This window comes from Corvus cornix, chromosome 2, assembly GCF_000738735.6.
Source record: "Corvus cornix cornix isolate S_Up_H32 chromosome 2, ASM73873v5, whole genome shotgun sequence".
In the NCBI taxonomy this organism is placed as follows: domain Eukaryota; kingdom Metazoa; phylum Chordata; class Aves; order Passeriformes; family Corvidae; genus Corvus; species Corvus cornix.
In genome coordinates, this window is record NC_046333.1 from 132,570,450 (window position 1) to 132,585,319 (window position 14,870).

At 35.1% G+C, this 14,870-nt stretch overlaps 1 protein-coding gene across 6 annotated transcripts in view; it reads left to right on the plus strand.

Annotated features, from left to right (window-relative positions):
- The window catches only part of VPS13B (vacuolar protein sorting 13 homolog B), a 436,854-nt gene that overhangs the window by 211,246 nt on the left and 210,738 nt on the right, over window positions 1–14,870 (plus strand). For all 6 annotated transcript variants that reach the window (XM_039549957.1, XM_039549959.1, XM_039549955.1 and 3 more), the window contains exon 22: window positions 8,467–8,594. In XM_039549957.1, the coding sequence (XP_039405891.1) occupies window positions 8,467–8,594 (128 nt within the window). The remainder of the gene's footprint in view (window positions 1–8,466; window positions 8,595–14,870) is intronic.

Here is a 14,870-nt window from a genome sequence, read left to right on the forward strand (position 1 = left end):
TCTGTCCACCCACTTTTCCTCCCATTCTCAGCAATTCAGCAGTTCCATGTTCAATGATTAGTGATCCAGAGACCTACAGCTGTGTATAGAGGTAGAGCTCTCATGTCTCAATAGAGGAAAAATGATTGCTATGTAAGTGTGTAATTGTGTAATATATGTAACATACTTATGCAGGAAGATAGTATGGGCTGCAGTAGATGAATAGGTCAATCCTTGAAAGCTGTCTTGGGCACACTACTGAATAGTGATTTAAGCCCGAGTGTCTGTTTTCACACATTCAGGATGTGTGCTTGTTCATTACTAAAATAATCTGTAATTTTCATTCATATTTATAAATTTTTTATAATTATTTTCACATTTTGTTTGAAAAATACAGCATTTTTCATGATCAAAGATGGAATTGAATATGGGGGTTTGGATTTTTTACTGCCTCCTGGTGAGGTTTTTTTTTAGCCATGACACTGAAATTTAATTTCACTAACATCTACCATGACATCCAACATTTATCAGTGTGGAAGTAACCATGATATCGCAGATACAAATTTAACATTACCTTATGAGGTATAATCCAGTGACTATGGCATCTAATTTTTCAGTAACAGTGGGAAAGTAGCCTCACACATGCTCTTAGTATGAAGAATGCCTTTGATGAAGGAGGCTACTTTAGAGAGGTTGAAAAGGTCACTCAGAATCTTGAAAGCTGGCTTTTCTTACAGCCAGAGAACAGGTAGGTAAATGGAATTTAATATATCTTCTAAGAAGTCGCGAACTTTCTGGTTGGAGTAAGCTCCATAACCTGTTATGAAAGCATCTGAAAACTGACTGCTTTGTCCCATGACTGAACATACACTTGTCAAACAAAATTTTGCTGATCCCTGTTATGCAATAGTGAGATGTTTGTTCATGGTACAGGTGGTGACTGCGTTTCAGCCCTGTCATGAGTGTACTTTAGGCCTGCAAAAGGAAGCAGATGTTTTTCATTGCTATGTCTAGCACCTGACTGCTCCATTTTATTGTCTGGTGGACAGATTGGAAGGGCATTTGCAAAAGAGAATGAAACAGTGGTGGGTTTGGGGCAACATTTTTCATAGACCAGGTCTGCACTTCACACACAGCAAACTGGTCTTTTAATTCCACTACAAATTCAGTATTAGTTCCAAGTTCAAAGCTGAGAAGAGAATCCAGCCTTGTTTCCTTCTGCAGGAAGTGTAGATGTTTTGCATAAGAGTATGTGCATATGGAGAGAAATAAAGGATATAAAAGCATTGCATTTTGGAAAAATCTCTTGTTGTCTGCAACACTGATATTTTGTTCTTTGGAATTATGTTCTTACAGAGAAATAATTAAAGAGTTTGAAATATTTAAAAATGCTGTTACACCTAGTCCACTATTTGTATTTCAAGTAGATGGAGGATGGTGTAATAGCAAGAAAATTGAGACCTCTTGTCTTAGATAGCCTTTATGTTTTCTGTTCTGTAAAAATCACCTGAATTCTAATAAGGGCAGCACTCCTTTTGCCAATTTCTTGCTGGTTTACCCCTCTTACTTATTTTCCTAGAACTTGTAGAAACAGTATCTTTAAAATACTATGCTTTTGAATTTGACCAGCAAATACCTAAGGAGTTACAGGTCAACTAAATGAATTGCATGCATTCACAGAGAATATAGGATTGCATAAGCCTTCTTTCCATAAGAAACCAGGCAAAGAAAGATCCCCATCCTTCCTTTTAATCACTTCTTAACATTTGGTAGTGTAGATATAATAAAACTTAAGTTGCTTAAGTTAGATACTTACTATAACTGGAATTTCTTGGGGTTTATGGGAAGTGCTAGTAATTCGATTTTGAAAGCTTTACTGAATTCTTAAAATTTCTTCAAAGTATACATGGGATATTTCTGAACCACTATTAAATACTTCTACATAAAACTGAAGAAGGGACAAGGCTTTAAATTTAGACATGTCTCTATTTTATTTAGAACAGCTGATTCCAGACAAATTGATGTTTTTTTTGAAGTTTTGTCTTAAGTTAATAAAGTTTCTACTGAAAAGTTTCAGTGTAGCAGAATAGGACCTGTACATAGCAAAACTGGATGCAGTTACTGATTTTGTTTTTCTTAAAGTACAACTAGAATGTAGTTAGATTCCTGCTAAAATGAGCTGTTGGAATGCAAAAAAACTGGCAAATGTGAGAGAAATCTGGCTGGTAAGAAATCAATGGATTATCTGAAGTATTTGAATTAGTAGGTCACTATTTCTGCTCAATGAACTGAATGATTATCGTTTATTCATGCCTACTATGAAATGTATGACTGATGATTAATTTGGGAAGATGAATGAAATTAAATAGATGCTAAACAGGTTAAGTAAAATACTTGAAGGAATAAGTAAAATCAGGAATTTAAATCTGATGCACATTTACCTAGGGTGCCTGAAAATACTAGGATTTTTATAAATGGGCTTCAGTTCTTGGATTATTTAAAAGGAAGGTGTCCAGGCACAGGTGATTTATGGAAAGTTTTAAATGGCTGGACAGTCACATATCTATATTGAAAATGAATTGTTCTGAGTTTTGTCAGCTAGTAAAACGTTTAACATTTTTGTTATGGTGGCATGATTTCTTCAGTTCTCTGTGTGGATTTCAGAAACGTTAGTAACTCAAAGCCAATGTCATATATCAAACATTCTTTCTGTATGAAGAAATTCAGTGTTGAGAGAGAGCAAATGGTTGTTTATTTTTAAATTATATTTATAATTCTAAGGAACTTTGTGTATTTCTAAAAAGGCAGAGTACTAGGCAGAATTCCACATTTATCAGAACTTACTGCAGATCCAAAAGCTGAAATTCTTACTTCATGGTATAAATTGTATTTGGAATGGTAACTGATATTAAGATAAATTCAGATGCGGACTTTAGATATGAACACACAAATATCACATTTTTGTAATTACTAATATGGTAGCTCAATTTGGCCTCTGAATGGCTGGTTTTGATTTGTACAAAAGTGTCAGTCCTCTTTTATTTTTGTTCCCAGAACCGAATAGGTATTTTTTGCCAGAAACAGTGCAGCAATCATTAAAAATTTGGTGGGAGAAAATGCTGACCATAGGCATTCCCTAGCCAACATACACTTTCACACAGAAAGATCCTTTCTTGTTGCACAACATTAATATCACATTTGTCTTTGTTTATTGACACATGTTAAAAGCCTCTGTGTTTTAACACTTACTCTGCTGTTAACTCATTGGGTGACCACACAAATTCAGTCATTATACCTCTCTGCTGCCATTGTCCTGCATGTAAGGGACTCACTCTCATGCTTTGCCAGGGACTGTGTGGCTCAGTTATTATCTTGATAAAAAGTAATGTGTTATCTGCAGTGTTAGTAAAGTAGAATTCAAGAATGCTCAAAGGCCAGTAAAGAAATTATTTATGCAAAGACTACTCAGTATGCTGGCAAATATATTGCATATTTTTATAAGCTTAAAAGGACTTCCTGCTGTCATTTAAGTACTGCTTTTATTCTCAAGCATTCTGATGGAGAGTGCAAACTTCAAAAAGTAATTACCATAGTCGATTCTTAGGAAAAAAATATCAGTTATATGAATAATTCAAGTATCATTCATCCAGGAATGGAAGTGTGGGGAATAACTTGTCTTAAGACACCTCAAAATAAAATGTGAATATTTGCGAAAGACTTCTGAAGGGTACTGATGGTTCAGAAAATATTGGTAAATGCAGGTTTGAGCTTCTCAGCATGGTTTCAGTGAGCTGCTGCTTTGAAATTGAATGGTGGGAAAAATAGTGCATTAAGATAGGAAGTATTTTAACAAGATATTCCTCTGTGCTTTTGCAATTCCTTGTATATGTAAAATTTTTTAATATTAAATCACAGAATAAAATTATTTAATGGAAGTGTATTATATTTGGAACAGAATTTCTTTGGCTGTCATATATACTTACACAAAAGTGTGGATGATTTGTAATGCCTTCAAATATCTTTATAAACACATATGTTTAGTTCTATTGTGTTGCAAGTATAAAAATATAGAGACTTGTGAGGAAAATTGGAAGGCAAATGTATGGACAAACAAGCTTTTATGTAACAAGTTTCACTGAATTTTTACTTTTATTTAATATTATACACAAAACCAAAAACCTGCTGATTTACAAAAAGTTGCAGGTCTTTAGAGGTGGTGGCTGTTTGGGGATTAATTAGGGGAGTAATTTTGGGGGTTTTTTACATATGAGGAAAACAATTCATCATCTGTAAAAAAAAATATATATATTATATATATATATATATATGTATGTATGTATCTGTAGGCCATTTTGATTTTTGGGGGGTTTTTTAAAGTTTGAATTTTCTCCTCCACTGTATTTTGATCTCATTTCTAGTCCTTTAGACCCCTTGATCAGTTCCTTAGGGTGTTGCATTTGTTGCAAACACTTTAGTATTTTTTATTTTGTTTTTTTATGGAAAGACGTATCTAATGCATGAAACTGAGTACCTGCTAAAGAAATCCCAATGAGTACTTTGACTCTCTGCAGACTGCTTCCAATTTTAGTAGAAGAAAAATCTTTCTAGAAAAAGAGCCATGTAGTAAGAGTGCACTTTCCTTGGATTGCTTTTTTCCTTTAATGTGTTTTGCTGTCATGGCCTCTCGGTAACTGTGGTCAGATTGCACCAGCATTTTCCTCAGCTTAGCTCCCTTCTGGTGTGTGAAAAGCTGTATGATAGATGATGTGATGTTGGAAGGAAAGCTTGCCCAGCTTGCTGAGGTCATGGGACAGACACATTTTGGGTACAGTCATGAAATCTGATGGAGGAGAGAGTCTTGCTGCCTGGGTGTCTGTCTGTGACCTGTCCTGAAGTAGGAGTGCTCTGAGCTTTTGAGCATCAGTGAAAGTGTGGGTTTGCCTGCAGCAGGATAACCTTTTCCAGCCAGAAAGAAGCTTCTGCCTTCTTAATGCGTGAGGTATCTGAGGCACACAGTGGGACTGGAGAAATGAGTCCATCTTGTGCCAGAGGGATTGAGACCTGATAGGCCTGTACCACATAGAAATCAGGAATAAGGCACCCCCCTTTAGTTTAATTGCTAGCTGTAAGGAGAAGAAAGCATGAGACCATCACTGACTACAGATTATCAGGAGTCCTCAACCCAGTAATGGAAGTCTCTGATGTGTGGTTTTTTCTGCATTGAATTATTTGAGGAAATGTCCATTTGTCCCATATCGCACATCAGAAGTTTTCTTTTCCCTTTTCTATTGCTTAAGTCACTGAATATTAATGGCACAGAGTAGTGTCATTTTCACAAAAGTTATTTTTATTTTCAAAACTTATGTATTTTCTGGATCAGACTTCTAAAAGAACTCATTCCCAGTAGGCTAAAAAAACACAAAGAAGGAGACATGTCTGTATAAGAAAGACACCTTTAACTAGAATTTATACCTCTAAGTCTTGCTTGGTGGAATCTCCTACAAAGTGACTACTTTAATAAGTAATTTTGCAGGATTACCCCTTGGAACTCCCTTTGTACTTTAACCAGAAATTGTGAAATGAGTTATGAAAACTGCTCCTTCGATGAGTACTATTTTTTGAAAAAGTCTGTTCATTATCAATGTGTTCTGAAATTGGTAAGCGTGGAAGCTTCTGTGTGATTGAGGTGGTGTATATGTTTGCAAAAATATGAATTAAATAATAAAGGACTAAAATGTTCCTGTACACTGGTTTTCTTAAAAATTCAACTGGTGTAACCTGAAGCAGTCCCTGCTCTGGTGGTTTTTTTCCCCTCATCAATTTGGAAGTGTTTCATACAAATCATATGTTTTATCTAGCTGTTGCTGACTGGCACCTGGGTTCAACACAAGACTGATTACATTGCCAGGAAATGTTTTGAGGTTTTCAGTTCAGTAGTAGCTAAGTAGCATAATTATTTTAGGAAAATACCTTCATACTGAGACAGATGAGGCTGATCCAGTCTACATGTCTACTGTAGAGGACTAGCCAAACACTCATGGTAGTCACACCTGACAGTGTCTTAGCAAGTGTCATTTCCTGATGTCCTTGCCTGACAGGGAATTAAGACACTTCTTTCCCAGCATCCCTTCAGGCAAAACTCTGGGATTTACAGTACAGGAAAAAAAAATGTACTACTTTCTTTTTTTCTCTTCAGGAGTTACTTGGTTGCTTGTTTCTTCCTTCCACTCTGATATACTTTTTATTCCTTTTCTATTTTCTATGATTTATGGTTGAATGATTCCTTATCTGTCTCTTCGATTTTGAGACTTTCTTTTTTTTTGATCTCTTGGTTGAGCATGAGGGGTCATAGTGAAGCTGGTTTTTATCATGGATATTTCTGGAATTTTGCAAGTTTGAATTACATGTTTATGAAGAAAAACAGGAGGTACTTCAGTGAGCTAGTTTTATTTTTAATTCACAGATTATTGTTTCTGGCTATTCCACTAACTGAGAGAGAATTAGCATTGTTTGTTTTCCTGCAAATAAAATATGGGAGATTGGAACAAAACCTAGCTTTAAATTCCACTCATGAGGGATGCGCTTGTTAAGCGATGTAGGATGTTGAGAATCCCTGCTGAATGGATTGGAGAATATGTAGGTTTACATTGTATTTATCTACTCATCCTGAACTGAAGTATCCTACCTGTGAAATTCCCAGAGTCTCAGAGTGACTTCGTATGCCATTCTCACCCTTACCCGCCCTTGTGTTGTAGAGTTCTGTGCTTCAATGACTCTTATTTTAATATTTCTTGGTGCTCAAGCTGTTCCTAATTTTTACCTTGTAGTGTATGTATAGTGTAGGGCCTGACTACACAGAATATGGTGTGAATTGAGGTGGGGTAATAAGTTAAAGGAGAGCAGCTATTCCTTGATTAATCTCTTTGTTTTAACTTAATCCATTCATAATGTGGATGGAAGACATACTGCATGGCATAAAACTGTCTGTGTGAGATGTTACAAAACAGCTATTGCACGCTGCTTCTCCAGATGGACAATTTACATGTTTGTCTCTCCAGAACAGCTGACAACAAACAGTCCTGAAATGTCATGCTTTTTACACTCTCACGATCCAGTTTTCATTCCTTATCCTTCTAACATATCCATAATTGGAGCCAGGAATCTCTGAGAGAAATAATTATACTGCAGCCGTAAAAATCCTCTTTCACTCTCTTGACCACCTCTCTTTCTGAGTCTTTGGATTCTGCATCAGTTTAATAAAGTGACCATTTCTCTTTAAGATGATTAAAAATACTATTTTTTGAGGGATTTTTTTCTGATAATGTTACTGAATTCTAGCCTTGAGGGGGGAAATGGCACAAATTAATTCTTCCAGTGACATTAACATTGCATACTCTTGGCAGAAATTCACTTCTTAGATGTTTCAGTTTTAAATCTTCGCATGTTCCATTGCCTTACTGAAGAACCGGTGATGCATATCAAGGAGCATACATTTTTGCTTACCTTAGTTCAATTGATAGCCTAATTTTGTCTTAAGAATTTTTCTGTAATTTTCACGCCACAGATTTCTCCTAGCTGTCAAATTGGTAGACATAAATTGTCACACACTGATTTCAATTTAGTTTAAATTTAAGTCATGAAGTCTTCATAATTTATTCCTGCAGTTTTGTCAGCTCGACAACATGTAGGCCAAAACTAGAAATGTTAAATAAGCTGACAATAATTCGGTGGGTATCCCAAAACACAAGGAGAAGGATATTCTGTAAAACATGTCAGAAGGAACTATACACCACTCACAGTCCTCTTTTGAAGTTCTAGTGTGCTTATATTTAATTTAATGTTTGTGTTATCTAAAATCTTTTCAAGTTCATGTTATTAAATAACTAACGATTTAAGGAAATGTCTCTTTTTATTAGAAAACATTGAATTTTGGTGAAATATTTCATACTTTATTGCCTTAAAATTTGACAAAGTAAGAAAATAGTTTAATTTTTATGCCTTTTTTTGGAAGCATGCTCAAGTTTTTTAAGGGAATTTTTCAAAGAAAACAAATTAAAGGCTGTTATTTAATGTGGTCTGTAATTTCTTACAATTTTAGAAAGGTGAAACCTTTAGATGGCACTGGCTGCAATGTATGTGAAAACCCCTTGGATTTCGATTGCATCATCAAATAGGTTATCACACTTTGAAAACTGTCTTAATTTGTTTAAATAAAACATTCTTCTTATTATTTTCTTAGCAGTTCATGTTTAAAAAGTTGGAGCATTTAATTTTATTGCTTTGTATTTCTCACAAGGTTTAACTGGTACAGTTGTAGTGACAAGTTTAAAACTAATACAGACACATTATTATTATGTGCATAGTGAGATATACACAGTGAGAGAAAGACTCTTTTAGAATGTAAAGTAACTGTTTTTCTTTGCTATCAGTAAGTATATTATTTACTTAGATGTTCTTTTTGTAACTGAGTTTTTTTGTTTGCATTAGAATCTCGTCCTTTGTCACTCCCTATGAAAACCATGCTGAACTCATCTGAAAGCTGCAGAAGTCCTGAGGAAAGAATGAAGGAATTTATTGGAATAGTGTGGAATGCAGTTAAGTGCCTTACACTTCAGGTAAGATGAAAAGGAAGTGAAAAAACCCCTATGTGTTTCCAAACTTTATGATACTTTTAATGCATCCTAGTGCTTTTTATTAGAGGGATTTTAAAGGAGCTCCTAAGTTTTATTGTCTTATTTCAGTAGCTTCAAAGTCTGAGAGAATGAAAAATAAAGTAAGATTTTGGGTAAATTAAGCAAAGAATACTTTGGTTTTAAATATTAGGTTTTGAAATACTGTTTTGTACTTAAAGGGAAAGATCCTTCAAAAATTATATGAATAAAAATTGCTTGTCACACTTTTCTGTATTTAAAAACCAGCAGTCAGTTTTGCAGAATGCTTTCTTTTCTAAAACCATCTGAGGAAAGTGCATATGATAAATACTTTCCTGAGGTGTGTGATACAATTACTGTTGTTACACTGTGAAGGCTCAGCGGTTTACTTGCCTACTTTTTCGTGAAGGACAAGTAGGTGGCTGCTCGGATGAAAGCATTTTGGTTTATACTGCTCTAGATTGTAGCTGCTGATTAGTGAAAGCAGAGTTTTTGTGCATCAGTATAGATGCCACGTTACGAGTCCAATGTTAAAATTGCAAGAACAAATATTAGATGGCTTAGAAGTGCTAAAATCAGGACTGTGTTGTTCCCAGTACTTACCAAGTGCTTATTGAAAAATTATCCTAATTTAGAATTATTATAACCTGTACCTCTTGAACCATACATTCTATGAGATCAGTATTTTATGGTACACCAGGATATAGTAGCAATTTCTTTTTTTTTTTTAATTAAATCACAAAATGCCAAAAAATTGTCTTTATTTCAACTTTTGGCAAGTTTTTTGTCTTTATTACAGAAAGTAATTGTTGAATGCCTGTTCCTTCTTGCTATCAAGAAATACATTTAATAATATACAGGCTTATCCCAGAATATGTCTGTCACCCCTCTTTTATGTAGAAAGTACTTAAAATTCACAGTTTTAGAAAGTTTGAAAGTTTTGCCTGAGCAAGAACTTTAGACTTGTCACCTGATTGCAGAACACAGTGAAGTTGAGGAGGTGCTTTCCATTAAATCTATTTAGTTTTCAGCCTTCTCTTTCATCGTTTCATGAGTATTTTGCTTGTTTTCCTTTCTTTCTTAATATTCTCACCACTGTAGATTAAAATGTGTAGATAAGAGAGAGAATTTGTAATCTATTTGAAGGAAGCAGTGTATTTTTGTTATGTGTCTGGGTGGCACTTAGCACAGTGAGACTCCCTATATAAATGAGGCTTACAGTTTGAGTCATAATAAAAATATTAATATAACAAAGGGGGAAAACTGAATCAGGACTATGATACTTGGCTCATATGTTTTTCATGATACTCTTTTTTGTGAGCAACAAATGTTTTGACGAATGGTTAAAATGCCAACCATGAAGTTTATGTGTTACTAGATAGGAAAAAAAGGTAGTGTTTCTTTCTGTGGAGATGAAGACTGGTGGCAGTGATAGGCAAGGGTTTTCTCAAAGAGTAATTTGTAAATATATTGCTTCTCTGACCTAACATACAGAATAGAGCTCACACTGGCAGAGGTATGGGTACTTTTTCTGGTGCTCGAAGTTCTAGATTTATTTACTTTTTACAGGTTTTTTTTGGTGGAGTACTCATGGTTTCTATTTTCATGATTATGACCATGAAATGATAATTTTAGTTTTTTTCTGTGTTGAAATTAAACACCCCTATGAATTCATACAATAGCTTACACACTTTGTTTCATCCTTATGCTTTAATTGTACTTTGTAAAGTGTTTGCCGGTATCTTCCCAGAAGTCTATTACATGTTATCAGCAAAACATTTCAAGACTCCAAGGAAGCACTACAGGAAAGTTCAAGTATGTTCTTCCACATAAATGTGCAATAGTCCTTCCTTGTGAAATATGAAGGATTTATAGATATGTTTCCTGTTCTTTTTATTATTACTAGTAGTCCCTATGTCTAATTTATTTAAATATGTTTTTCAAGACACAAATGCCATATATATATATCTTGTTTCTTTCAATACCATCCAAAATGGGAAATCTGTGCAAAGCAATGTATAGAGGGTAAGAAAATGAGTATCATGACTCTGTTTTGAAATTCAAGTGTGTTATATTTATTTTATTATACATAATGTGCATTTTATTACAATTATATAACTATATTTGAATGTTAAATTCATACAGATTTTCTGTATTATTATTTGGCATGAAAAAGGGAAATTTCTAGAATAATTTGTCTGGTTAAATGCTGGAGCACTTAGATTCTGTGGCTTTTTTTCTAAAGCTAATTTTCATATTCCTGGATCTTTTAGTAACATGATTGTAGGACAGAAAAGTCTGTAGTTGTCGTCAGATAAAACTGAACTTCATAACTTAAAATCATCAACGGATTATTCTTTTAGTGGAAGTTAGAGAAAGTAAATGTGTTTGGAACCAAAGTAACTGGAAAGTTTATTTTGGATCCAAAGTTGGTACTTGCTTAGGCCTAGCCCTGGCTTGCTTCTGATAGAATATTGCATGAAGATTTTTTGCACTGGAGTTGTGGTAACCTATTAGTATTTAAGGGAAAAGACTTTCATATTTAATTATAAAATGTTGGTTTATTATTTAGTTGTTGTAGGATTTTATATGCAGCCTTGAAGTCTTTTTGGCAGTTACACTGTGTAGGAGGGTAATACTCATTTTTCACATGTTCTTCATACTAATAGTTGCTAAAGTTGTGAAGCAGTATAAACACAATTCTTTTTAATTGGCTGTTAATGCTGAATTCCATTGAGAACAATGAAGGATCTGTATTAAAAGTAAATTAATTAATGAGTAATGTTGCAACGAGTGCCAACCACATAAGAATGTAATTGTTACATATAAAACTTAGGTATGTCACATGCCTTTAAATATCCCTGAATTTATTTGAAAAAAAATAAATCCTTTACCTGAAACTATTGAAAATTTTATTTTCTGTAACACATATAACTTGTAAAAATTTCTGACGAAGTGAAACACTGAAAGGTGAGAAAGGGAAGGACAGAATTGATAAGACTTCTGTTCTTTGAACGATGTTGTTATCCAGGGGTCAGGAAGAGATTCTGTGACTTGTAATTTAGCAGTTTCAGCTCTCAGCAGTTATTTGTCAATTATGACATAGGATTATTTCTTAAGTTGGTTACTTACCACAAACCAGCAATAATTTGAGTTTTCTGTAACTAAATAAAACCTTTTTAAAATGTTTAAAAGCTTTCTTAGAAAAGAACAGGAATACTATGAAGCACAATGACACTGTGTTTTAAGTGGTCAAAGAAAATGTATCTGATCCTTATTATGGTCATTTTTATGTACAGGTAGCCTGCTCTCTTAGTTCTTTTGTGTTCTGCTTTCCATTTATAACGTTTTTACTTTGTCTACCTTCAAGACATGTATTTCTGTTCTCCCTTTAAAATTGTAAAAAACACTGCATGTCTGCCTCAACTGCAGATGGTCTAAGTGCAGAACGAATTTGGATGTTGGCAGCTGAGCTATGGTCTTATAATACTGAGTGCACCAGAACCTGCACATGAGATGTGTAAGCAGCGGTTCTTTGCAGTTTGGGGAGTCAGTGCAAGATGATACTCTGTACCCAGAAAAACATGTTACCTTTCTGCTGAGAGCTATGAGGGTTGCTGACTAATGCAGAGAGAGGCAACTTCCCTGGAGAGATACCCATATGCAAGTGTCACCTTGTGGCAAATCTTCAGTGCCTCTAATTGAAATATGTAGCCGTAAAATGTGGGTTATGAAAGGGAATGTCCTTATGGTATCACTATCATGAAAGGCTGTAAAGACTTGAACAACCTGTCCCTCTTCATTGCACTTGTGGGGAGTCACTTGTTTTGTTTTCTTCCCTCCAACCTACCCTCCTCAGTTAGGAAGACTTAATTTTTCAGCAGTATTTATTTAACTCTCCTCTCTAATGAACAACATTCCTTTTCATAAAATAAGAATTAAAAATACTCCAGTAACTTAATCTTTTCCTTTTTATACAAGAGTCATTGGACATTTTTAGGCTTATATGTTTGTAAAAGTGTAGAGTGTAGAGTTATACTTTACATAATGTTTTACAAGTAGAAGGGAAAATAGTGCTTGCTTCATTGGTTTATCATTAGTGTACATTATTTAGCATGTATAGGCCTTGACATAATAGAAATGAAAATAGGGGGTGATCCTGTTTCAAGAATGTAATAATTCGTTCTCTTTAACACATGAATGTGTTCAGTATTGGCAAACGAACATGTTGCTACCAAAACTGAAATCAGATCCTTGAAACAGAAAGGATGTTGCCATGGAAAAATGAAGTAACACTCAGTGCAGCTGCGAAGCATTAATGAATAGGATATTTTTTTAAAAGATCATTTGTGTTTGGTGTGGCTTGGAGGGTCCCAACCAGATGGTTTCCATGAACAGGATCTGACCCTCAGCTTGAGGACTTCTTACTGGCAGATTACTTCATTTTCTTTCCCTTGGATTGTCAGATCCTTACATTAATGCAGGATTTACTGCTGCAGATTTATATTCAGTTACATAAATCAGTCACATCTTACATTAAATTCACAATTTTAGGCACACAGTTTAACGGTTATTTAAAAAGTGTAAGAAGATTTATATGATAGCTTTAATATATACTATTGATGTAGTTTAATTTTAAGAATTTGGATTACACATATTTTGAAACACTTTCCGATTGGTGAAGCAATCTGTAGTGCACATTCTCACTTTTGTCCAGCATATAATTCCATCATTTTAGGTGCACTCTTCCATTCCTTCACTGGAACTTGTGAATAGGCAAATTTCCGGATTCTGTGAATTAAATGTACATAAATTCCATTGAAGTTGGTAGTTGTGAAGCTACCTCTGAGAAGTTCAACAGGTGCAACTCAGTTTGCACTTATTGGGCCCTTGTGCATTCGACTTGGTCATTTCTTGTGTGATTATAATAATTGCATAATTTGCTCTAAAATGGGGACTTTTGCCATATATTCATTGTGTTGGGCTTTGAAATTCTGCAGTAATGTTTTGCAAAATTTGTTATTCATATAAAACTTTAAATGAAACACAGATAAGCAAACCATATCTGTAAGCAACTCTGTAATATTACATATCGTCAATTCTTAACGAATCCAGATTTAGGATCCTGCTGACTGCACCAATTTGTCATGAATGAGTGATTTAGAACTTACAGAATCATCATCAAAGGCATTAGCAAAGGTGATTTTAACATAAAGTCATAAAGGTGTAACTTGGTAAAGTTCAATAGCAAGGTTTGCTCTATCATTTACTACATGGTTGAAACATACAAGGGAAAATGGAATTAGAATAAATTTGGCATTATTTACATGGAGGCCGAAGATGGAAAAGGATAAGGTAACCCAAACATTGAGTCATGAAATTCAGACCGGATTTCCTTGCTTGCCACACGCCTGATGCTTAGGTGCAGCTGGATCTGATCTGGACAACAGTTTATATCTAACAGAAGAAATACAGAGAGTAAGGAAGTCCTTCCATTGAGTCATGAGGTTCAGAGTAGACCCTCTTGCTTTCTAAACTGCTGATGGAGCTTAGGTCCAATCTTAGTCTCAACTTTGACAACAGTCTATCTAAAGGAATTACCTAACATGGATTTCATTCGTTTTATTTTAGCATGCTATCAGCAGCTTTCTGATGTTCTACTGCAAATAAGGGATCTCTCTGCCTTGGGTTACGGAAGGAACACTCAGTCTCAGATAAGGAATCCCAAACACTGGAAGGCATCCCAGCTCAAGGGGAGAGTCACTGGTGTGCAGTCTAGTTGCAATTTAGAGAAAGCTTGAATTGAACTCACCCAGAGATCTGTTGCTAGTAGAAAGGCCTGTCTGCCACTTGGAACAACCTTGAAAGGTGTCTCCCTGCAGCCATCCTGCCTGGCAGGGAGAACTCAAAGGCAGATCACTTAGGCTGTCATTGGCTTGTAGTCAAATTGCATGCAGTGGGAAGGGTGTGCAAGAGACTCCTTGTACCCACAGCTTTCTTTGTTCCTTGATAACTGAGTCTTGGAAAAAACACATTCAGGTGTTAAAACACATGATCAGGTGTGATGCTTGTTGGGTGACTCTGCTCTTTGAGGGTTTCCTGGAGGAGTTCTTGACCTGGCTACAGCTCAGGCCTTTACCTCATTTGGAGCTTATACGGAGCTACTGCTGGTCCGGTTAAGGAGGCCAAGTGTATCCATCACACATATGGAGGCCTGATGCTATCATTTAAAGCCCACCA